This window comes from Epinephelus lanceolatus, chromosome 12 (genome assembly GCF_041903045.1).
Source record: "Epinephelus lanceolatus isolate andai-2023 chromosome 12, ASM4190304v1, whole genome shotgun sequence".
Classification (NCBI taxonomy): domain Eukaryota; kingdom Metazoa; phylum Chordata; class Actinopteri; order Perciformes; family Serranidae; genus Epinephelus; species Epinephelus lanceolatus.
The window spans coordinates 2,271,866-2,298,845 of record NC_135745.1 but is presented as its reverse complement, the minus strand read 5'-3'; the positions used below and the strand labels follow the sequence as shown (position 1 = coordinate 2,298,845).

At 42.9% G+C, this 26,980-nt stretch overlaps 1 protein-coding gene across 3 annotated transcripts in view; it reads left to right on the top strand.

Moving 5' to 3' along the window:
• The window catches only part of LOC117271765 (cadherin-12-like), a 307,819-nt gene that overhangs the window by 25,958 nt on the left and 254,881 nt on the right, over window positions 1-26,980 (top strand). For all 3 annotated transcript variants that reach the window (XM_078172868.1, XM_033650139.2, XM_033650141.2), the window contains exon 2: window positions 25,520-26,143. In XM_078172868.1, the coding sequence (XP_078028994.1) occupies window positions 25,838-26,143 (306 nt within the window). In that variant the 5' untranslated portion in view covers window positions 25,520-25,837. The remainder of the gene's footprint in view (window positions 1-25,519; window positions 26,144-26,980) is intronic.

The following is a 26,980-nucleotide window of genomic DNA, read 5'->3' as shown; positions in this document are numbered from 1 at the left end:
CCATCAAACAGCCAAACGTATTTGGTGGCGAGGGCGGCGTCATAGTGGCCACACCCTTTGACATAGAGAAAAGCTTTTATTAACTTTTGATCAGCATGGTCTCAGGGGCTGAGGCTGTCAAGCAACCAGGGGCTGCAGGGAGATCCAGAGCAGGCATGGATTGGTGGTGTAAATGTGGGGCTTACTGGCCACTTTATTAGGTACACCTGTGCAATCTAATACAATCCAATACAACAGCTCTGCCACACATTGTACGTTTACAAAGCTTTTACATTTTCAGCTTTTGTCAGAAAGGTGATTATTCTTTTTTATTATTGAGGTCGTAGTGGGTGGTGTTGGTGTACTGGAGTGTAATATATTTAAAAGTGTTCCTAATATTTTGTCCCCCTCAGTTAGATAAAATTAGGATGTCACCCCAGTACACCACCACCATTCACTATGACCTCAATAATAAACAAAGTAGAATCACCACTTTCTAGACGATGTCAACAATAACCGAAAATTTATAAGCTTCAGGGAAAACATCATGGTATAGTCGTTCTACTGGATTGCATTAGATTACACAGGTGTACACAAAGTGGCCAGTGACTGTATGTTACATACATACCGTATTTCCTCAAATAGTAGCCGGGGCTACTATTAACAAAAAATTAGTTTGGGACCAGGCTACAAATAGGGGCAGGCTACTATTCGAAGGAGACTTTTAATAAAAGAAAAAAAAATCACAGCCAAATTTGAAAATACAAATAAGGTATTTTTTTGTAATTTAAACAGCAGAAATATTTATGTAAACTTTTCTTTACAGTAAAAATGTATATTTTCTATATAGTATAACAAATAAAGAACTGTATTATTTACAGTAACAAACTTTACTTTGATGGTAAAAATAGTTTTTGGTGTTTTTGTAAATCACCACTATTTACTATTTACTACACAACAGTGTACCAGTTGTCCTGCCTTGAAACAGTGAATCATCTCATCCTCTGTCCCATCTGCAGCCACAGTGATGCGACACTCCTTACAAGATAACATGCCACAAATTAATTTTAAAACTAGGCTACATTCATAATTATCAGAGGCGGTCCTGGCTAGTTTTACACCCTCGGCGAACCATCCCTCATTCGGAATATTTCAAAATTTCTAGCTTTAAATCAATACTGAAGTTGCGTCTTGTCGCCATGTTATCTGTTTACAATCAGCTGAGAGTTTGCAGTTGCGCATTTGCCTGGATGAGGGTTTATGTGTGTGTGGATGTGCGTCTCTGTGTCTGTGTGTGTAATCCGAGTCTAGCGCTCTATAAATGCCAAAACGTCAAATAAACACCTCCAGTTTATAAAAGAGGCCGGCGTCTATTTATTAATTTTTTTTTTTTAGACCTGGTTACTAAAAGAGGCCGGCTGCTAATAGATAAATTGAGGAAATACGGTATGTTGATGGTGGGATGGGACGAGAGTACGCCTCAAAATAATCACCGGAACAGGGGAGAACACGGTAACTCCATACTCATAAATCACCACAACTCCTGAGGGAACAACAACATAAAATGTTCCCTAGCAATCTGTTTATTCCCAACAATGAGAAGTAATGCCAGTCACTTCACTATATGCTCTGGGCAAGCACTTATCCATAACATAACCACAACAACATTTGCATTTTAGCCTTATTTACCATGCTTGGGTTGTAGGCTAATGTTACTCAACATGGAGGTAACGTTAACGTTACAGCAGAGGGATTGCTAAGCAAAATACACAACGATCACTTACCATGTCTGCTCGTTTTGTGATGCCGACAGATGGTATGACAGTATCTTTCAAGAAAAGCGTTTGAACCATTCCTGAGCTTCTGCGCTCCATCCTCGTAAACAAACATTTTCCGGACCATTTCCACAGGCATGTTGGGGTCGATGTCCAGCACAAATAGCCATTGTTTCATCCTGTCCATATTTTTGGTTGGTACTACGTGAAACTTCACTCTGTTCCATGTCTTTGGCTTGTCACCGCAACCTTTTACAATACATGTGTAAACCATAATTTACAACAACACTCTGTAAACGTTCCTCAAACTTTCTGGTGCATCCAGCTGACAATACCGCAAATGCAAAGCTGCAAGGAATAACTACGGCACTGTCTCAGGTACACACTGTGTCGCTCCGCCCAGTGGTTTACTCAAGAAAGTAGTTCCGAGTATTTGCTTCATGTGTCGTAATGTTACTTAATTATACATTATTATTTCATAGCGTGGGGAATGTGCAAGCCATGTGTTTTCCACTAGAGCGTTGTGGAGTCATTTGATGGTGGATTTGATTAGTTTTGAGGGAGAGAGGGGCTGTATTGTTCACCTCCATTTTGTGCGCTGAGCAGTAGGCAGTTCCACCAATCTCAAAACAGCAGGCACTGACAATTAAAGGTAATGTATCTACTCATATGACCATAGGGATTACGGCAAAAGGCGAATATGCCAAAATGTCAAACTATCCCTTTAAATGTAACATCACTTTCTTTTCATATTAGCCTTTGAGATAGTCATTAAATGTTGTTCAGTGTTTTTAATAATTGGGTGAAAATGAAATTTAAAAACAGACCCATGATTGCTCCTCACTTTGGTTTTATTCATATTCCACATATTAAACAAAGTAAAAGTTTTCTCAGTCGCCATTTCAGCTTGAGTAGCTTTTACCACCAACAGATTCTGATTACCACACATCTAGTCTCCTAACATCCTATTGAGTAGATGAACATGTTTGGAGTAGAGCATTGGTGGCAGAGACTTTTTGTGCGTCTGGGTGACATACACATGTGTACCAATTTTCATCTTCCTACTCCAAAAAAAACCCTATGGGGAGGGGTTTTTGAAAATTTCAAGGGGGCGCTATAGAGGCATTTTGCCCCCCCACCCATGGGCAGCGCCCCTATCAGATGCAAGAGTTCGCCATTCTTGACCTGTGTATCAAATTTTCATGAGGATATGAGATCGTTGAAGCCATCAAAAAGTCAAACGTATTTGCTGACGAGGGATCGATAGTCGCCATGCCACCACATGGACATCATTAGACGTAGCTTCACAACGTTCATAAGGTAGTTTCACCAACTTGTTCTGCATGCATTAGAAGTGGAATGAAGTTGATACGGTCAAGTTTGTGTCATCAGTACATGTTAAAGTAAAAACTGGTCACTTCCTGTTACCACCAAGGGGCGCTATGAGTAAGGTGGGATATTAATATATCTGGGCATTCAGGGCGGAGCCATCATCATGTCCAGCAAGTTTGAAGCTGCTGAGATCACGAATGTGGGCGTGAGGTCCGTTCAAAATTCGATGGCAAGAAAACGAAAAGTCGCCAAAGTTTGTCATGCCCTAGCGGCCACGCCCCTTGATATAGAGAAAAGCTTTTAATAACTTTTGATCAGCATGTTCTCAGAATGATTTGTACCAAATTTGAAGTCAATCGGACGAAATCCCTAGGAGGAGTTTGTTCAAATTTAAGTTATGTAAATCGCCGTAACGAAAAAATTCAAAACAAAATGGCCAACTTCCTGTTGGGATTTACCATGACGTTAAGAGACTTTTTTGTGCGTCTCAGTATGATCCATGTGCGTACCAAATTTCGTTTGCCTATGACAAACTAACCCCAATGGGGAGGGGTTTTTGAAAATTTGTAGGGGGCGCTATTTCGCTATTTCGCGTCGACCATGTGCAACCACCCCAAAAATATCGAATTTCAGATGTGACCGGACAAATATGGAAAGTTAGAAGCATTTTGAAATTTGGGAAAGGGGCAAAATTGGGACATGAAATGTCGGAATAATAATAATAATAATAATAATAATAATAATAAACAGCACGAGTTCAATAGGGTCCTCGGACGACTTCGTCGTCGCTCGGGCCCTAATAAACAGCACGGTTTCCATAGGGTCCTCGGACAACTTCGTCATCGCTCGGGCCCTAATAAATCCTTGCATTTCAATAGGGTCCTCGCACTGCTAGGTGCTCGGGCCCTAATAATAATTCCTTCAGTTTCAAGAGGGCCTTTGCCCGGCCTTTGGTCAGTGCTCGGGCCCTAATTAAAGCTGCAAGTAGCGATGAACGGGCCTTCGCACCTTCACGCAACTCGGGGGGGCTGGCAGGACGCCTTCTGACTCATCAGTTCATTTCTGTCAAAATTAGACATCGCATGCAGGAGTGACTTGGCATATCCTTGATACAATGCTGGAATGACATATTTCACATTTTGTATCACTTCCTCCTTCCACAAGAGGGAGTTGGAGAGAGCGCACTAGATGAATCGAAAGATAAGTGTTTGATGAGACCTACTTGCTATGCTATGCTATGACTTTTTTTCATGATTTGGGACAACAACACGGCTCCCGTGTCAGCTCCAACATTTTATCTTGTTTTAAGCTGTTTTAATAACAAACTTTTAAAAGCCTCGGTTATTTGAGCTTCTGACACTACTAGCCGTGTGTTTTTAATCGTTGGATTTGTGATTTAATGAGTTTCGCGACAAGGGCTGCTCTGACAGCGTGGGAAAATCCTGTCAGCTGAGCTTTCAACAACCAGGCCTGAAATGCCCTGGTAGTATCTGACACAACAGGGACTACAGACACCGGATCAAGCCAACCAACAATCCACAAACAGAAGCCTGATCTTTACAGTGGGCCCACTTATTGGATCCGTGTTGGGATAGGAACCGCAAGCCAGACCAGCCTTGTTTGCTCACCGCTACCGACATCAGCTGCAGCTGGCGCCACCACCTTAAGACTTACCAGAGGCCATATCACAGCAGTAGGCCCTGTTCTTGGGGCCTTAGCTGCCACCATCTACCTCACCATGCCACCACTCATCTCACCATCCGGATGTGATCGCTGCCTCCAGCTGAACCAAGTTGTTCTCAATCATTGCCACACCATTGCTGAACTGGAGCGACGCATATCCAATCTCCACTACATCCGAAAAGAGGAAGAGATCATGGATTCGCTGGTCACGGTGGGAGCCGCTGCTGCTACCCCTGCAGGAACCGAGCTGGACGCCACCATCCCGGTCGCCGCCTCCGCAGTTGCAGCTCAACAGGATATTTTCATCTCACCTGCTACAGCCTCCATTCCACCTGAGGCAGGGCTCCAGTCTTCCATCCCGGCAGACCAGCTTTCCACCGGGGTAACCATGGGCGCTGTTCCCAATCCAGCTGAGTCCCAGGCTGCCGCCCCGGCAGATGTGCCTTTCACTGGGGCTCCAGAGGTCCGCTGGCTTAGGGAAGGAGCTAAGCACAAGGAAGCGATTGTAGCTCTCGGCCACTTCACCCCAAATCCTAAAATCAGTAGCTCCAATCCCAATAACAGTACCTGGATTTCAGTAAACAACTTCAGATGAAAGAAGAAATCTCGACCACAATTTCTCTCCCCTCCAGACGAAATTCCATTCACTAATCGTTTTAACCTGTTGGAAGAGCAGGACTTCCCCACTCTCCCCCCATCACAGCCCCCTCCTCTATCACAGCAGCAGGTCCCAACTCCGTCGCTTCCTAGAACACATCCCCCCTCACATCCCCCCTCGCAGTCCCGGTGGTCTCTAGCCCCCACTGTGAAACTGCCTCGAGGTTCACTCAATCACCAAGCGGAGCGTGCTGTATCTATCTGTCGTCTCCCCGTGTCCAGGTGTGGCATGAAAGCTTTGCTCCGCCCCCTTGTTGGTGTCGACCGCTCTGGACCATCTAACAGTTCGGATGCTGATGAACAGCTTGAAATCAACTCCCCCGTTCTTTTAGTTGGGTCCCCCATGGTTCGTGACGCCCGAATCAACAGGTGTTACACTTCATGTCGCCCAGGAGCCTGCACAAACCAACTTAATGACGTCATCACCCAGCTGCTGCGAAACCATCCCTCTGCCCAGACCGTTGTCACTCATGTGGGAGGAATAAATGACCTCAAACTGCAACAGTCAATAAAACTCAAGAAGGACTGCATTCATCTCATTGACAATATTTTACACTCGAACAAGCAATGCATCATCTCCGGCCCGCTCCCTCCCCCCTCCTTTGGCGATGTAAAATTTAGCCGAATAAGGCAACTTCATATATGGCTCAAAGGCTATTGCAATAGTATTGGCATCCACTATGCAGATAATTTTACCACCTTCCTACACAGACCATACCTTTTCAAGCATGATCGTCTCCACTTAAACCGTGCAGGGTCCCGCCTTCTGTCATGTAACATTGACCTCACACTGCAAGAAACACCACCCCACCTATCCCCACTGCCACCACTCGTTTATCTCCTGTTGTTGCTTCCTCTTTGGTTGATATTAATTGTCTGGCCTCTCCAAGTGACTTTAAATCAAGATCAGGACTTGGTATTATTCACATAAATGTAAGAAGTTTGCTACCAAAACTAGATCAAGTGAAAATATGGACAAAATCGACTAATGCAGACATTCTTGTTTTATCTGAAACTTGTCTTAAGAACTCCATTACAGACAAAAATATTGCAATTAAAGGTTAGAATGTTTTTCGCTGTGACCGTTCCAGAAAAGGGGGTGGCATTGCAATTTATGTCAGACATAACTTTCACACCACAGTCATTTCTTCAGTTTCCCTTAGCAAACATTTTGAATTTCTTGCCCTGAAACTAGAGCTTCATAAGGATCATTTTATCACCATTGTAGGCTGTCATAGACCACCTTCAGCCTGTAACGAAGCCTTAATTTCATTGAACAACCAGCTTTCAGCACTAGATTTCAAAGAGATTATTCTCATAGATTTGACAGGGTTGTCCCCTGTCTCTGAAATCTCTGTGTGACTCCTTTAACCTAACACAGCTAGTTAACGGGTCAACACGCCCAAATCACAAGTTTCCAGATAAATCTTCTCTTCTTGATTTATTTCTAACCAATTCCCCCCATAAATATTCAGATGTTGGCATCTTTGCTAATGATTAAGTGATCACTGTGTCATTGATACAGTCAGACGAGCTAAACTCCCAAAATTAAAGCCACGGATTATTCTAAAACGAGATTACAAATATTTCTGTGAGCAAGCTTTTCACCATGATGTATGGCACTTTGACTGGTCCAGAATCTCAATCATTAATAATGTAGAGCTAGCCTGGAAATTCTTTCATGATGCTTTCACTGTTATCATAAATAAACATGCCCCCATCCGCAAATACAGAGTAAAGGGTAGAAACAATCATTGGTTCTCTCCCGAGCTGTCCACACTACTCAAAGTAAGGGATGCTGCCTGGGCTAAGGCTAGAAAATCTAAATCTCAGGATGACTGGCAGAAATTCAGGCAGCTTAGAAACTGTTTCACTTCCCTTGTTAAAAAGACTAAATCCCAGTTTTATCTTGACCAGACAACTTGTAATTTAAATAATCCCAAGAAGTTCTGGAAAGTAGTTAAATCCTCATTTGGGGAAGAAATCACAAATGAGTTACCTTCTTTTATTGCAAAAGATTCACTAACCATAAATAACAAATCAGACATTCCTAACTGTTTTAATGAACATTTTATTTCCTCAGGGTCCTTATTTGAGTCCTTACATCCACATCATTTGAGCGAGCAGCAGTTTGGCTCTCAGACGCCACCTCATAACAATATGGCGCCAGAATCTGACATCGCTCCTTTTCATGTAGCCAAGGTCCTCAGAACACTTCAACAATTGGACCTCAGTAAATCTGCTGGACCTGACAACCTCGAGCCTTTCTTTCTGAGGTCTGCTGCAAACTTCATAGCAGTACCTCTGTGCCATATTTTTAATCTTACCATTTCTGAATACAAGATTCCAGACATATGGAAGTCTGCCCATGTCCTTCCCCTGTTGAAAGGTGGTGCCCCCTCTAATGTTAATAACTACAGGCCCATCTCTAAGTTATGTGTTCTCTCCAAGGTTCTCGAAAAGTTGGTCAGTGAACAGCTTAAATACTTTTTAGATGAATATGGTCTCCTTGCACCACATCAATCAGGTTTTCACAAAAAGCACAGCGTGACAACTGCTGCTGTTAAAGTGGTAAATGATATAACTGAAGCACTTGATACCCAGAAGTATTGCGCAGCCCTTTTTATTGACCTGTCAAAAGCATTTGACACAGTCGACCACGTCATCCTTGCTCATAGACTCCGTAAGATTGGTTTATCCAGCCAGGCTGTAATGTGGTTCAACAACTACCTATCGGGCAGAACACAGCGTGTCCAGGCCTCTGGGTCCTCTTCTTCCCTTCTTCCTGTTTCAAAGGGTGTGCCACAAGGCTCGATATTAGGGCCACTGCTCTTCACAATATACGTGAACAACCTTTGTGATAATTTGCCAAATACTGTGTCCCATTTTTATGCTGATGACACAGTTATTTATTGTTCATCTCCATCAGTATTACAATGCTTTGAATACTTGCAATCTGCTTTTGATGTTGTACAGTCCCACCTGAATGAACTCATATAGTGCTAAATGTGAATAAGTCAAAGGCTATGCTCTTTTCAAATGGCAAGCAACTCCCATCTAATATTCCCAGGTTGTCAACTGTCCAAGGAGCTGAAACTGAATTGGTCGCCTCTTATAAATACTTAGGCATATTGATTGATGACAGCCTGACTTTTTAGCCCCATGCTGATTATCTTATTTCTAAGCTGAAACTTAAATTAGGTTTCTTCTTTAGAAATAAATATTGTCTTTCACTTCAGGTAAGGGAATGATTAATCTTAATGACCTTTTTACCCTTACTGGATTATGGAGATCTGCTTTTTATGAATGCACCTGATCAGTCTCTAAAGAAATTGGACATAGTTTATCACTCCACTTTGCGGTTCATGACTGGTAGTGATCACTGTGTTCATCATTGTTCTTTGCATGCTGCCGCAAGGTGCCCCTCTTTATCTGTTCGCAGGTTCTCCAACTGGTTGACTTTTATATATAAATCTATACTTGGGCTTCTCCTTCCATACTTGTGCCTGTACATGTGCAGAACCTCCAGCCATTACAGCCTGCGATCCCAGAACATTATACAGATGCAGGTGCCAAGAGTCAGGACTGAGTTGGGGAAAAAGGCGTTTAAATTTTCTGCCCCTTCAAGCTGGAATGACTTGCAAAAGGATTTAGGACTGACTGAACTTATTGGCCTAGGGGAATTCAGATCAGTTTTGAAGGATCGAGAAAGGAGATCTTTTGGCTCTTGTGTTTGCCTCATGTAATCTGTAATTTGTACATTTTTATGCTGTTTGTATAATTCTATGCAGTGTTGTTTGTGCACTGCTTTCTTAGCCAGGTCGCTCTTGTAAAAGAGGTTTTTAAATCTCAGTGAGTTTTACCTGGTTAAATAAAGGATAAATAAAAAAAAAATAAAAAAAAACTTCCTGTCACCACTAGGTGGCACTATGAGTATCAGGAAATATGGTAATGAAAATGTATTCAGGGCGGGACTAATATGAATTATGAATCAAGTTTGGTGGAGACTGGACCATTTCTGCCAAAGCAACAGAAAAAATTTCATTTTTCATGGCAAAACCTCGAGATTCAACGCTCGGCAGCGGATGTACCATTCAGCTTTTGGCAAATCCTGTAATGACTTTTGGTCACAACGTAGTCAGGCTTACATACACTAAGTTTGGAGCCAATCTGGTCAAGTCTGTAGGAGATGTACATTAAAGTCTAAAATATGACATTTCCCGTTGCCAGTAGGGGGCGCTATGTTTATCTCTATTTATTGACATGTAGATGTGTTCAGGGCGGGACTGTCATCAATCCTGTGAAGTTTAGGCAAGATTGGACCATGTATGCTGGAGTTATAAAGTACTTCCTGTTTAGTGGCAAGACCCCTAACTTTGACGCCATCCCATGGTCACAGGCATTGACGAAAACTCAAGCTTTTGATAACTTTTCATCTTCAAGGTCTTGGGGTGGGACAGACCAAGGTTTGAAGTTGATCAGAAGAAATCTCTAGGACTATTCCGTTCATTTATGACCCCTGGAAATGGCCGAAAATGCACCAAAATTGCACAGTAAATTCAAAATGGCTGACTTCCTGTTTGGTTTAGAGCATGCCTCCAGGAGGCTTTTTTGCACGTCTCGGAGGGTTACATAAACCTGCCAAGATTCATACATGTAGGTTAAACTAGCTTCAGGGGCTGTTTCCTCAAACTTTTGTAGGGGGCACTCCTGAGCCATTTTTTGGAACCCACGCATGAGACCCTTAAAATATCAAATTTTTCACCAGTTCTGAGATGTGTGCAAAGTTTCATGACTTTTCGGGTATGTTAAGCCTCCCAAAAAGGCAATTCATTTGGAGGAATAATAATAATAATAATGATAATAATAATTAAAGCTGCAAGCAGCGATGAACGGGCCCTCGCACCTTCATGCAATTCGGGGGGGCTGGCAGGACGTCTTCTGGCGCGTTGGATCATTTCTGTCAAAGTTAGACATCGCATGCAGGAGTAACTTGGCATATCCTTGATACAGTGCTGGAATGACATACTTCACATTTTGTATCACTTCCTCTTTCCACTAGAGGGAGTTGGAGAGCGCAGTAATTATACATCATGTTTTTATACATCAAATATACACCACAGCATGTAACTTTAAGATGAATTGAAAGATAAGTGTTTGATGAGACCTACTTCCTGTCGCCACTAGATGGTACTATGAGTATCAGGAAATATGGTAATGAAAATGTGTTCAGGGCGGGACTGTCATCAATCCTGTGAAGTCTGGGCAAGATTGGACCATGTGTGCTGGAGTTATATACTACTTCCTGTTTAGTGGCTAGACCCCTAACTCTGACGCCATCCCACGGTCACACGCATTGACGAAAACTCAAGCTTCTTTTCATCTTCAAGGTCTTGGGCTGGGATAGACCAAGGTTTGAAGTCGATCGGATAAAATCTGTAGGACTAGTTTGTTAATTTAGGACCCCTGGAAATGGGGAAAAATGCACAAAAGTGGCACATGTAAATTCAAAATGGCAGACTTCCTGTTGGGTTTGGAGCATGACTCCAAGAGGCTTTTTTGTACGTGATAGAGTGTTACAGGTGCCTACCAAGTTTCATACATGCAGGTCAAACCAGCATCAGGGGCTGCTTAATTGAAATATTCTAGGGGGCGTTGTTGAGCCATCTTGGTGTATCAAAACACAATTACATCAGACAACAGTACTTGCAACCTGTGATGTGTATGTCACGTTTGGTGAGTTTTCAGGCATCCCTTGTCCCTTCAAAACAACATCGTGTTTGATAGCGAACAAGGCGGTGCCACGGTGACAGCGTTTGATGAAAACTCAAAAGCTTAATTTCTAAGTATCATCAAGGTCTAGGGACTTAGACCAGCAAGTTTGAGGTGGATCTGATTAACCTGCTAGAAGAGGGACATCAAAGAATGTATAAAGTAGCTTTCTGTTGCCAGTAGGTGGCGCTATGGCGGTGATTCAAAATTCCTCTGTAGATGTGTTCAGGGCTGGACTGTCATCATATGTGTGAAGATTTGGCAAGATATTCCCATGTGGAGTCAAGTTACAGCAAGGTTTATCATCACGGCGAAACATCAAAGTTCGCCGCCAGGCTGTGGCCATGCCCTTCGGCGAAAACTCACAGTTTCCACAATAAAGCGTCATCAACGTCTTCTGACTTTGTTCACCAAGTTTGAAGTGGATCTGGTCAATTCTGTAGGAGATGTACATTAAAGTCTAAAACATGACATTTCCTGTTGCCAGTAGGGGGCGCTATGTTTATCTCTTATTATTGACATGTAGATGTGTTCAGGACGGACGGGACTGGCATCAATCCTGTGAAGTTTGGGCAAGATTGGACCATGTATGCTGGAGTTATAAACTACATCCTGTTTAGTGGCGAGACCCCTAACTTTGACGCCATCCCACGGTCACACGCATTGATGAAAACTCAAGGTCTTGGGATGGGACAGACCATGGTTTGAAGTCGATCAGATGAAATCTCTAGGACTAGTTCGTTCATTTATGACCCCTGGAAATGGCCAAAATTGCATCAAAATTGCACAGTAAATTCAAAATGGCTGACTTCGTGTTGGGTTTACAGCATGCCTCCAAGAGGCTTTTTTGTACATCTCTGAGCGTTACATAAGCCTGCCAAGTTTCATACATGTAGGTTAAACTAGCTTCAGGGGCTATTTCGTCAAACTTTTGTAGGGGGCGCTACTGAGCCATTTTTTGGAACCCGCGAACGAGACCCTTAAAATATCAAATTTTTCACCAGTTCTGATATATCTGCAAAGTTTCATGAGTTTTCGGGTATGTTAAGCCTCCCAAAAAGGCAATTCATTTGGAGGAAGAATAATAATAATAATTAAAGCTGCAAGCAGTGTTTGGCGGGCGGGACCTCGCACTCGCGCCCGTTTCGGCCCCCAGCTTATGTCGTCACTGTGAATTATTTAGAAATATCAAACATGTTGCCACAAACATCAGAAAATCCTTACAGAGCTGAACGTTTTGATGTTTGAATGCTTTCTGTAGCTGTAGGTATGGATAAGTGATGTCACGATATGCAAATTAGATGAGTGAATTTATTCCCATCAGATTCCTCGTCCAAACAAAATAAATTTACTGTGTAAATATGTTCAAAATGTTGTTTTACTGAGATGTATGAAATCCAATATGGCCGCCGCCTAGTTACGTTACAATATGCAAATTAGATGAGTTAATTTAATCCCATGACAAACTTTGGGTCATGATGAATATTTTTCTCATTTACAGTATGCCTTTATCTCTCACAACTTTCAAGCCACAGCCTTTTGAAATGTTGAAATGAAAATGGAATATTTACCTCAATAAACTCTGGCACCTAAAGGGTTAAAATGGAGTTTGTGCCCCTGTCATATCTGCATGTAAGATTTAGACACACACACACATCATGTTTCTGTGAGTTTGTGTTTGACAGCAGTTGCCATGGTAATTAAGTAAGCGCACCTGGCAGAAGAGCAGAGAGAGACAGACAGAACACAGAGAGACCTGTTTTAGTGGAGATTTAACTCCTCGAAGAAGTTCTTCCCATTCCCAAACCGTTGGTCCTATCATGAAAATAATGTGATCATGAGAGAGATAAAGTTATACAGAAGATCTGTTTAGTAGCAGTTCAGCTGGCATGTGTGCGTCTTTAAAGCCGATACAATAAACGGTGTAGGAGGAGATGTTTTTATTAAGAGCATGTTTGAGGCGAAATCTTATTTTGAAAGGTCAAATAGCTCACTTCCTGTTGGAATTAGGTCATGGGTGTCAGCGCGTGATTTGTAAGTCAAACACACCAGTTTTGGTTTGATATTACTAAGACATTTCTACGGGCTGCAGTGGCCAGTTTAGTGCACCTAGGTGGCGCTAGAGAGCCCATTTTGGCACTTTAGGGGTTAATAATGTGTATTTTCTGTTTCAAATGAAGTTTCTGATGCTGTAATCTGTCCTTTAAAGATTGTGAGACACACAGACAGAGCTGTGTGGCTGTGTCTGTGTGTGCAGCCGTTGTCATGGCGATTAATGACTTGCCTGAACCTGAGGGGGCACACAGACAGCTCATGAGAGAGCAGATCAGGAAAGGCTGTTTATAATGGGTTTTAACTCCTCAAACAAATTCTTGCCATACCCAAACCATTGGTCCAATCAAGACAATAAAGTGATTGTGAGAGACAGCCTCTTCTCGTGAACGCACGTGTCGTGTTTTATATTTCTCGAGTCAAAAATGTGGTCAGAGGAGCGAGTTTAAAATGTGTTGCACCTCAGCTGTTTCCAGAAATTTCTCCTCTGAGTTTACATGGGAGTGAATGAGAAAAAAATCGGCACTCCCTTCGCTTTGGAGCCACTCAGCAAAAATGTGTACGTGTGAGAGATTCCATGTCAACATATCTGTGAGCAGGACAAATTTTCCTACGTTTTGTGGTATAAATTGTGTATGTACAGTGAAAATTGTGGCCAGGAGAGCGAGTTAAAGACAAAAGTTTTAGACGATTTTTAGAGCCTCTCCACTCTAGCTCACAGCATTCCGTGCAATACACACCCATTATAAACTGACAATTTCTCCACTTTTGCTCATGGTACTTTGAGAGGCACAGACGAAAAACGGTAAAAGATATGAAAAAGATGAAAACATGAGTGAATAGATGAGACCTGTGGCAACATTTGAGAGTTGGAATGGAGTCTGTAGCACAAAGTATGGAGACGCTGTAAAGGCTAGAAAAAGCCCAAAGATTGGTCTCTTTCTCCCCCCTGCTGCCACTCATTTCCTATGGGACAGCTTTCGAAGATCGTCAGGACGCTTTTCTGACATGTCACCTTTAGGAGGCCATAAAATCCAAACTAAGCGAGTAATGAAAAAGTTATAAATAAGATCTGATTAGAAGGAGTTGATCTGTCATCTGTGCAAGTTTGAAGCCGATTGGATAAACGGTGTATGAGAAGAAGATTTTTTAGGAAAGGCAGTTTTAAGGCAAAATCTTACTTTGAAAGGGCAAATAGCTCACTTCCTGTTGGATTTAGGTCAGGGGTGTCAGCGCGTGATTTTTAGGTCTTCATGAGACGAACACGGCAGTTTTGGTTTCATGTTTCTACGACGTTCCTACAGGCCGTAGCGGCCATTTTTGTGTGCCTAGGTGGCACTAGAGAGCCCATTTTGGCACTTTAGGGGTTAATTTCATGATTTTCTAAAATTTTTTACCGTTTGTGATGTGCGTGCCAATTTTGGTGAGTTTTTGAGCATGTTTAGGGGGTCAAATTCCAGTTCAAAGAGGCGGCGGGAGAAAGAATAATGAGCAGTCCTCTGCCTCTAGGCTCGGTCCCTAATAAACGCAGCAAAAACAATAGGGTCCTCGCCGGCGAGGACTGCTCCGTGAGCAGTCCTCTGCCTCTAGGCTCGGTCCCTAATAATCGGGAGAGAAACAATAGGGACCTCGCAAGTAGCAATGAACGGGCCCTCGCACCTTCACGCAACTCCGGGGGGGGGGGGGGGGGGCCTGGCAGGATGCCTTCTGATGCTTCAGTTCATTTCTGTCAAAGTTAGACATCGCATGCTGGAGCAACTTGGCCTATCCTTGGGTTCAGAGCATGCCTCCAAGAGGCTTTTTTGTATGTCTCGGAGGGTAACATAAGCCTGCCAAGTTTCATACATGTAGGTTAAACTAGCTTCAGGGGCTGTTTCCTCAAACTTTTGTAGGGGGCGCTACTGAGCCATTTTTTGGAACCCGCGAACGAGACCCTTAAAATATCAAATTTTTCACCAGTTCTGATATATCTGCAAAGTTTCATGAGTTATCGGGTATGTTAAGCCTCCCAAAAAGGCAATTCATTTGGAGGAGGAAGAATAATAATAAAAAATCCTTGCATTTCAATAGGGTCCTCGCACCGCTAGGTGCTCGGGCCCTAATAATAGTAAACAGCACGATTACAACAGGGTCCTCACGGACAACTTCGTCGTTGCTCGGGCCCAAATAAACAGTGCGATTACAATAGGGTCCTCACGGACAATTTCGTCGTCGCTCGGGCCCTAAAAATCTGAACAAAAACAACAGGTTCCCCAGCACCACTGGTTCTGGGAAACGTGTCTGCTTGCATACGCGTTCCCCAGGCCCCGCGGGCTTGGACCCCTAATAAATAATAATAAACAGCTCGATTACAGTAGGGTCCTACGGACGACTTCGTCATCGCTCGGACCCTAATAATAATAATAATAGTAATAAATAATAATAAACAGCGTGATTACAATAGGGTCCTACGCGGACAACTCCGTCGTCACTCGGGCCCTAATATTAATAAATAATAATAAATAGCGCGATTATAATAGGGTCCTCCGGATGACTTGCAGTCGTCACTCAGGCCCTAATAAATAACAATAAACAGCACGATTACAATAGGGTCCTACGCGGACGAGTTCATCATCGCTCAGGCCCTAATGATAATAAACAGCGCGATTACAATAGGGTCCTACGTACAACAAAGTCGTTGGTCGGACCCTAATAAACAGCACGATTTCAATAGGGTCCTACAGACAACTTGCAGCCATCGTTTGGACCCTAATAAACAGTGCAATTTCAATAGGGTCCTACGGACGACAAAGTCGTCGCTCTGACCCTAATAATAATAAACAGCGCAATTACAATAGGGTCCTACGGAAGAAGACATCGTCGCTCGGAGCCTAATTTCAATAGAGTCCTCCGGACGACTTGCAGTTGTTGCTCGGTCCCTAATTTTGAATTTAATTAAATTTTTTTTAAATTTTATATACTTTTTTTTTTTTTTTTCTTCCTACTTGTCTTCATTGGTCTTCATAGCTTAGCGCCACTAAAGGGTGTAAGCTTCTTGTGAAGATTGATGCACTGTTAATCTTGCAGTCAAGTATTTTATACCAATAATGCGTGGTTGTGACCGTCACCCACCCTCCCTGGAGACTAGCCTAACAGCCTTTATTGGAAAAACTTCCTAATATGAGTCAGAGAGGGCCGTGATACACCAAAGTGTGTCAAGGGGAAAGTAAGGAAACAAGCAAGGGGGAGGGAGCAGGTGCTTAAGTCCTGAGTTATATAGTGACAGTGCATGCGGAGAAGAAGGAGGAAAAACAAACAAACAAATAAATAAACAAACAAAAAAAAAAACAGCTGAGAAACAGGCACTGTAGCTGATGTATTGTGGCCTTGAGGTGGTTGTGCTCCATGCAGATTATCAAAAATAAACATATACATGTCTACTATACTGTACTGAAAAACAAAAACAAAAGAGAAGTCTATACTGAACACCAAAAATGTGAGAGTCTTGGTGGAGGGGGAAAGCCTGATTGCAGAGAAGAGTTGCCAGTGCGGTGTGGTAGGTTTGAGAAGCAAGTGGGCCCCTTTGGAGTGATCCCATCGGTTCTTTGCGATGCGTCACGGAGCTGAAGTATCGAACATGCATGCGTGTATTTGAACCCTCCAATGTGTTTATGAAAACCATCACCAGGGTCCAGGGCCAGCCCTGCGGGGGAAGGGGGGCGGTATGGCACCCCAAGACCGCAGGAACGCCCAGACCCCAAGACCAGGGAGCCGCAGAGGCCGCAGGACACCACGCAGGCCCAAGGACCCAGGGCGGCAATGGCCGGCACCCCCAGAGAGCCAGAGACACACCCCAGACAGGCGGGGCAGGAGGGCCCACCCACCCACTGCCCGACGCGGACCGCCCCCACCCCCCCCCCAACCACCACCCGCTCCCGAACAACCGCCCGCCCCCACCCACGGACGCACCCAGGGACCGCCCCCGACCCAAGGAGCCAGGCGTGGGGGCCTGGCACCGCCCCCGGGGAGAGAATCAGCACCGCACCGGATGGGCCCGCACCAGGCACCGGCCACCAGCAGACGCCAGACCGGACGGTAGTGAGAGCCCACCCAGGCCCGGGCGGAAATTTTATATACTTTTTTAATCCCCGAGGGGAAATTCAATTTTCCACTCTGTTGTCAATTACACACAGGTCCGAACACACACATGCACAAACTTGACCTATACATGCACTAAGTGGAGAGATGTCAGAGTGGGCTGCCCATGACAGGCGCTCTGAGCGGTTGGGGGGTTCGGTGCCTTGCTCAGGGGCACCTCGGCAGTGCCCAGGAGGTGAACTGGCACCTCTCCAGCTACCAGTCCATGCTAGCCTGGTTCCAGACCATAGACCCCGCCCACTCAACTGAGTAGGCTTGCATCTCTGGTCTGGCATACTTCAATGAATTTGCAATTTATCTCATCCAAACGCTGGACGGACCAATGAATGCCGGGGGTCTAGCGATTAGCCAATCAGCGCCACGCTGATGTCAAGCTGTATGCCGGTGGGTAACTGGTAAGGATAGCAACAATGGCGACCGCTACAGATCCTACAGACCACATTAACGATGCTATCGAGGTATTTCGCCACTACTCGCGTTAATGGACGACCAAATTAAGGAAGCTGCTAAACTGGATTTAACGGCAATGCAGCTGGGCGTGCACGACGACAGAGACATTTTAAACGGGCAATGCTCGCTTGTTTTCGGCACCCCCGAGGCATGGTTACTAATGACGTCAGATTCTGGGTGAGTCGTTGATCTCTACTGATTGGTTAGGGAAAAAATCAAATTCCCTCCTCCTTGTAAATCGCCTTCAATGGAAGCCATGTCAGACTGAAGGTTCTGGGAGCTTCAGTCTGACACTCAGGCTAAGTCCACGCTCCATATTTTGGTCCGGACAGGAACTCCCTATGGACTGAGCTACTGCAGCCCAGCAATGGATAAAAATTGACCAATGGATTAAAATGAACATATTTAGTGCAAAGTGAAAATTGTATGTGCAAATAAACAACAACAAGGGGGACAATTATGTTTACTATGGTGTCCCTAAAGGTGCAGTTTACTGTGAGCAATGCTAGTTATGTAGTCTGATGGCAGCAGGCAGGAAGGACCTGTGATAGCGTTCCTTCACACACTTTGGGTGAATCAGTCTATCGCTGAAGGAGCTCTTCAGAGCTTTTATCTCCTTCTGCAGGGGGTGGGAGTCATTAGTCCTCCTTTCTCCCACCACCTGCACAGAGTCCAGAGAGCATTCCAGGACAGTTTCAATTTCAGTTCAGGTGGCCTTTCCTGTACACCTAATTCATGACTTGCCTTGAGCTTCTCTGACATTTACTCTTATTTTACAATACACTCCAAGGCCACTTATCTTCTGTTTTGTCAGACTTCACTTAATTAACATATCTGTAATCCCGACAGTAAATATCTACATTATCATTTTTCAAAAAACATCTGAAAATGACTCTTATTAGCAATGATATATAACACTACATAAATGTCATTATGCATCTCATCTTGTAAATATGAATTTTGTAATTTGTACAGGTTCAGGTTGTTCAGGTTGTCCATCCGTCCGTCCCATTCTCATAAACATGATATCTGAAGAAGATGAACAACTTTAGGTGGTCAAAGGTCAAAGGTCACTGTGACCTCACAAAACATGTTTTTGGCCACATTGCAGGAATTCATTTGCTACTTATGACAAAAATCTCACAAAAATGTCTGATAGGATGAAATCATGAAATGATGACATTTTATATCCAAAAGGTCAAAGGTCAACTTCACTGTGACATCATAATGTTCTGCAAAAACACTTTACTGTCCATTATTCACCTTCATATCCAAAACAGAAGGGGAGACATTTGGTCAGATACTGAACTGGTGACATAAATCTTGAAACTGTGCTGATTGTACAGATATTCTGTGCTGTCGTGTGTGTGAAGCATCCATGATTTTACAGACATGGATGTAAACTGTAACTTCAACTTTATGGGTTTACAGGGGCATGCAACTGTAAAGTAGTAATGCTAGTAAAATGACAATTGATATTAAATAGAGGATGTGTTTTTAAACTATGAATAGCTTTGAACCTCTCCTGCACAATGTTCAAACTGTTTTTAAATTCTTACTGTGATTTTTATTTTTGTGTATATTTACCAATACATTTAACTAAGATAATACTCCTATGACTGCATGCTGTGTATCTGTCATACTGTGTGTCTTTGTTGACAAATTGTAAACAAACACATAACAAACAGGTGCATCCTGACCATGAAAACAAAAAGCACTGCTTAAATATTTTTGATGGCTGAGCATTGTCCTGTTTTGAGGTAAATAGGACAGGCAGTTCTTTTCAGTAGTGTGGAGAAGAAATACCAGATTAATTAGTGGAATACTAAGCTTGATACAGTACAATTTTGATATATTCATATCTCAGTCAAAGCCAAACACAACAACATAATGCACATATTTATAGATTCAGCTCTCATTGATCAAACTAAAGTACAAACCAGCACCGATCTAAGCTCAGAAATCATCGACCAATACGGTTCACATGTGATTCATAAAACATTTGTATCTCACCAGTCACAGCATAGGAATAATAGGGTGTTGATAAATGTGGCTGCTGAAAACAATCAACAGTCATTTACATATTCCACCCCAATATATTCTGGGTTTAGAGGCCCCGCCCCGAGAGTTTACAACATGGAGAGACTTAATAGGGCCAAGAAGAGAAACTTCTCTGAGCTAGAAGCGGAAACTCTGACGTCTCAGGTCCAGTTTAACCAACTGGTTGTACTTAGCATCCTGCAACGAGGCATCAGAGGAAGTCAAAAAAATGCAGTATGGAAAGAATTCACTGTTACGATCAACAGCGTTGTAGTGGACAGTTGAATTTGAGGTTGGAATATTTAATTTATACATCCATGATATGTACCCATATAGTCTCTTCATATATTAATGATAATAGCCCATATATTAAATAATATTCATATTGTTATAATAGCTTATTTCTATAATTGAGGAGTGCATGGCTGTATGTATTGGGTCTGCCTCCATTTCAGGCATAACAAGATGCAGGAGACACAGACGCACCACCTGTGTCACAGTCTGACACCGCTAAAAATTTAATAACCCATAGGCTACAAGCATTTCAATATTTACATTATTGTATGGTTTATTTGTTTCTTTTTAATTAGGTTTTGATGATAATTGTTCAAAACATGCTTTGATTTGGGAGTATTTAAAAAAAAAAAAAATAAATAAATACAAGCCAGGCACCCATGGTGTTCCAGTGATGTTCATCCTCCAGTCAGCCTGGAGTCAGCCCCACAGAGCCCAGCAACTACGAGTTGTGACAGAGAGCACACGTCCATGTGGCCGCTATTTCAGTGATATAATGTGGCAAATACTTCAATGCCAGTAAGAATATGATCCAATGACAATTCTCCAACTCAGCCAGATTTACAATGCTGCACCACATGTCCACGCACTTGTGCACACAAGTTAAGACCTGATGTGAGATTTGATCATCCCTCGACTCATATCGACATTGATAAATGCTGAGCTATTTTTTCTGTCGTACGTTTGTTTTATGAATGAGGGCCATTGCAACTCAACACTTTCTAAAGATATCATTATATTTGATGTCCATATGCAATAAACATTCGTAAAAAGGTAATATCTATAGCTAATTTGTCATACCAGCAAAGCTGCTCTGACTTTCAAGATGTATTTTAATTTATGAATTATTGCAAGGATAACCCCGTAGGTCTGGAGGTGAATGGTTTAAAATGCAATGTGTCCTCATGGAATGGTTCGTATGATATCTTACAAAAATACAGACACAACTGTTTGTATGATATCCTACAAATTAGTGTCCCATGTATGACGCTACATTCTCATTGTTCAGTTATATAGTTAAGGTCAAGTTGTGGAGGTAAGGTTAGGCAAGTAAAGTTACTGTGGTTAGGTTTAGGAAAAGAAACATGGTGAGGACATACCTTAAAATCAAAGTTCACACGGTTCTGAACATCAGGGGAAAATCCCAGGGAGAAGTTCTTCTTTTTTTTTTTTTTTCTTTTTAAGCAAACATTCTCTTCATTAGCTCCTGTATGTGCAAGTACCTTGCATCAGCTGTCACACTAATTCACCAAGGCTGCCAACCCTGCATGCTAAAGCCCTTTCCTAATTAGAACCCTGTGATCCAATCTGAGATCCCTGGTCCTTGGCCTGATGTGATGGTGAGACTGACTGCAGCAATGACAGCAGTCATTCACATTAAGTAAACACTTCACATCTCCTCTCAGATGTCTTGAATAAATTACCATAAGAGTAGGCATTGTGTCAAGTGTTCACTTACAGTAAATCATAAAACAGGTGAATGTTTCCTCCTCAGCTGTTATGAGGTTGAAGCACTGATCTACCTGTGTTTATTGGATAAAATCAAGCTTTTGATAAAAGTGGAAACATTTTGATCATATTTTGGTCATCAGGCTGGGACTCCAGCATCACAGGTTTATAATTAATTTTGATTAAGCAAAAAGTTTGATTATTATTATGTACTGGTTATAAAGCCTGGCGGTTGCTCAGGGAATGATAGCTGCCATAAAGTCATTCCATTGTCATTCCAAAGTCATCAAATACCGCCGCTTTGTTAGTGATTTTGGTTTCAGACGCTGATGCCAAAAAGCCACCGCGTGCCATGAGTTTGTAACGTGACCGGACAGAACCTTTCGTGGTGTTATGATAAGCCGCCGGTTGGCTGGACAGCACCTGTTGCAACAATATGCTATACAGCTGGACAGTGACAGGTTGACACACTGCCGGTAATGACTTGATATAAGTGACTAAAAATTCCTTGCCTGGTGTTCACTTCCCATATAAATGTAGAGCCAAACCATGATGTTTTTTCTAAACCTAACCACGTGCTTTTATTGACGTCCAAGCAGTGGTTGCAGTGTCAACAGCAGATGCAGTAGGACACCTAGTGCATAGTATGTGTGTGTGTAAGAAAGTCCACTGACAAACTGGCAATATGTGATGAACTGGAATGAGAATGTGCTGATAAAGACCCTACTCTACTCTGTTAAAGCAGATTAAACACCATTGAGCCACAAAGTACATATAGTGAAAGAGGAGAGCACTAACAGTTTATTAAATGACAGCTGGCAGTAGTGAGAGATATAAGCACTAGTGAGAGATATAAGAATCTCTGCTTCGCAGTTCAGAAATGGTTGTTTTGAACCTAACAGTATTTCAGTGACATTCTATAAATTACTGACACCTCACACTAAACAAAATATTATCAGAAATCAGCAGGTTATATATTTCATTAATGCAGAGTTATTCAGCTGTAAAACAAACAAATATTTATAAATATTATATATATATATATACACATATATATAAATATATATATACATATATATATACAGTACAGGCCAAAAGTTTGGACACACCTTCTCATTCAATGCGTTTTCTTTATTTTCATGACTATTTACATTGTAGATTCTCACTGAAGGCATCAAAACTATGAATGAACACATGTGGAGTTATGTACTTAACAAAAAAAGGTGAAATAACTGAAAACATGTTTTATATTCTAGTTTCTTCAAAATAGCCACCCTTTGCTCTGATTACTGCTTTGCACACTCTTGGCATTCTCTTGATGAGCTTCAAGAGGTAGTCACCTGAAATGGTTTCCACTTCACAGGTGTGCCTTATCAAGGTTAATTAGTGGAATTTCTTGCTTTATCAATGGGGTTGGGACCATCAGTTGTGTTGTGCAGAAGTCAGGTTAATACACAGCCGACAGCCCTATTGGACAACTGTTAAAATTCATATTATGGCAAGAACCAATCAGCTAACTAAAGAAAAACGAGTGGCCATCATTACTTTAAGAAATGAAGGTCAGTCAGTCCGGAAAATTGCAAAAACTTTAAATGTGTCCCCAAGTGGAGTCGCAAAAACCATCAAGCGCTACAACGAAACTGGCACACATGAGGACCGACCCAGGAAAGGAAGACCAAGAGTCACCTCTGCTTCTGAGGATAAGTTCATCCGAGTCACCAGCCTCAGAAATCGCAAGTTAACAGCAGCTCAGATCAGAGACCAGATGAATGCCACACAGAGTTCTAGCAGCAGACCCATCTCTAGAACAACTGTTAAGAGGAGACTGCACCAATCAGGCCTTCATGGTCAAATAGCTGCTAGGAAAACACTGCTAAGGAGAGGCAACAAGCAGAAGAGATTTGTTTGGGCCAAGAAACACAAGGAATGGACATTAGATCAGTGGAAATCTGTGCTTTGGTCTGATGAGTCCAAATTTGAGATCTTTGGTTCCAACCGCCGTGTCTTTGTGAGACGCAGAAAAGGTGAACGGATGGATTCCACATGCCTGGTTCCCACTGTGAAGCATGGAGGAGGAGGTGTGATGGTGTGGGGGTGTTTTGCTGGTGACACTGTTGGGGATTTATTCAAAATTGAAGGCACACTGAACCAGCATGGCTACCACAGCATCCTGCAGCGACATGCCATCCCATCCGGTTTGCGTTTAGTTGGACGATCATTTATTTTTCAACAGGACAATGACCCCAAACACACCTCCAGGCTGTGTAAGGGCTATTTGACCAAGAAGGAGAGTGATGGAGTGCTGCGGCAGATGACCTGGCCTCCACAGTCACCGGACCTGAACCCAATCGAGATGGTTTGGGGTGAGCTGGACCGCAGAGTGAAGGCAAAGGGGCTAACAAGTGCTAAACACCTCTGGGAACTCCTTCAAGACTGTTGGAAAACCATTTCAGGTGACTACCTCTTGAAGCTCATCGAGAGAATGCCAAGAGTGTGCAAAGCAGTAATCAGAGCAAAGGGTGGCTATTTTGAAGAAACTAGAATATAAAACATGTTTTCAGTTATTTCACCTTTTTTTGTTAAGTACATAACTCCACATGTGTTCATTCATAGTTTTGATGCCTTCAGTGAGAATCTACAATGTAAATAGTCATGAAAATAAAGAAAACGCATTGAATGAGAAGGTGTGTCCAAACTTTTGGCCTGTACTGTATATATATATGTATATATATATATATATATATATATATATATATATATTTTCCCGTAAAGGGAAAATAGTAGCCAGTTAAAGATATCATTCTCATAAAATACGCTAAACTATTAATTTGGAGTTTTGATTAATAATTAAATCAATGACAACAACCAAAATTAACAGTAACGCCTGAAGGATTTCGGAGTTCTTGATGCAGCAGAGGTTGACTATTCATTCACTCTTGTGCAACATTAAACAGACAACAGGGATGATTCCAAAGAATTATATTTATTCACAAAGTAGCAAAGCAAAACCAAACACACAAATTCTAACTAACTATATACATCCTTGTTGTGTATATGTGTGTGTGTGTGTGTGTGTGAGAGAGAGAGAGGGAGAGAGGGAGAGAGAGAGAGAGAGAGAGAGAGAGAGAGAGAGATATGCCCCATGGCCTAGGGCCCGGCCACCAGGTCTGGCTCCAGGAGGAGGCCCCGGTGTCCCCATACCAGTGGAAGTGGTGGAAATGAGTTTCCTCCGTGGGGTGGCTGGGCTCAGCCTTAGAGATAGGGTGAGGAGCTTGGACATCCGGAGGGAGCTCGGAGTAGAGCCGCTGCTCCATCACGTTGAAAGAGGTCAGTTGAGGTGGTTCGGGCATCTGACTAGGATGCCTCCTGGGCGCCACCCGCTGGATGTGTCCCAGGCACGTCCCACTGGTGGGAGGTCCCAGGGCAGACCCAGAACACGCTGGAGGGATTACATATCTTGTCTGGCCTGGGAACACCTTGGGGTCCCCCAGGTGGAGCTGGAAAGTGTTGCCGGGGAGAGGGATGTCTGGGGTGCTTTGCTCGGCCCTTATGCCCCCGTGACCCGGCCCCTGATAAGCGGATGAAAATGGATGGATGGATGGATGTTACTGGGGGTGGCACAGTGGTGTTGAGGTTAGCACTGTTGCCTCACAGCAAGAGGGTTCCTGGTTCATTCCCAGGAAGGGAGCCCTTCTGTGCGGAGTTTGCATGTTCTTCCTGTGTCAGCGTGGGTTTTCTCCGGGTACTCCAGCTTCCTCCCACAGTCCAAAGACATGCAGGTTGGGGATAGGTTAATTGGTGACTCTAAATTGTCCGTAGGTGTGAATGTGAGTGTGAATTGTTGTCTGTTTCTATGTGTTAGCCCTGCTCAGCATTGTTATTTTTATCTTTTCCTCCAGGTGTCTAAGCTGAGGACAGTTGTGAAGAGAAGACAAGGTGATCATCTCGGTTTGTCTGCAGTCAAACTCCAGAAATCACCTGGATATCCCAAAAACAGACCAAAGACTTTTTACTCTCAACACAAACCCTTTGACTTCAGCAGTGACAGCACATTAACAGATTTCTCTCATTGCCTTGGATCTTACTGGAATTTAAACACTTTGTCAAATTCTTACCTGCAGGGAGAATACAGTTTTGGATGCATATTAATTTCCAACTTGGAAATAGCCATTTTTGTAAACCTTCTATAAGTTTTCCTTTAACAGCGATACTCCCTGATGATCACAGGGGAATATGTCACTCTGTTTCTGGTGGGCTCCTGTTTCCTGTTGGACTACAGCTCCCAAATCCCTCTGCAGGCTCAATTCCAGAGCAGAACTAAGGCTGGAGTGATGTCAGCCAGGGGAGGGACAGGAGGTAACACTGTGAGGTCTTCTTTGGGAGAAGGGACATCATTAGAAGGCAGGACGAGGCTAAGGAGACGTGGGAGGTCGAGGGTCCAGCGTATGAAAAGAGGATGGGTGTGGAACCAGTTCTTTGTCCTGGAGGAGTATATGGGATCTGAACCACAGTATGTTGGAAAGGTAAGTATATATTGTACACTTTTCACCTTCAGAGTTTTTCTACCAGTGTCTACTTAGGTGCACCTTTAAAAGTGAAGGGCCATTTAAAAGGTCACTTAAAAGGATACAGACATCTAGTATTTAACATGACAAACTAAGTTAAGTAGTAAATACAGTAGGATCATAAATTTAAATTAAGTGAACTTGCACACAAAAAGCCCAATCAAAACTGAAGAGTTGCTGTTGCTAGTTGGTCTTAACTATGTGACAATCCTTTCCCTGCAGGACACTTCTGCATGCAGGCTGATGGCAGGCAGTCACTCTTTTATTCTCCCCTGGCTTCCATCATCTTGGTTTTGCTATGTTTGTTTGTCTTTAGTGTGATTGCTATTTCAGTTAAAGGGATAGTGCACCCAAAAATGAAAATTCAGCCATTATCTACTCACCCTCATGCCAAGGGAGTCCTCACAACACTTGCAGAGATCCGAGGGGGGAGTGGCCCCAGATTACTGCTCTTCCGTAGTGTTCAAATGATGTTTTTCCAAACAACTTTTTATGTCTGGGCTTCAGGACACTTGGATCACTACAGACTAAGTGATATGGAGGTATTTTGTGGTTTCAATTATGTGTTTTTGGACATTTTAATCTGGGGCGCCGTCAGCCATTAGGTGTGCAGTTGTGCTGCTACCCACTCCCCCCTCGGATCTCTGCAAGTGTTGTGAGGACTCTAAAACTTCACCAGAGCCTCCCTTGGCATGAGGGAGAGTAGATAATGGCTGAATTTTCATTTTTGGGTGCACTGTCCCTTTATTACCTTAATTTTAAAGGTAAAGTGATAGGAGTAGCTAAAAAAAGTTG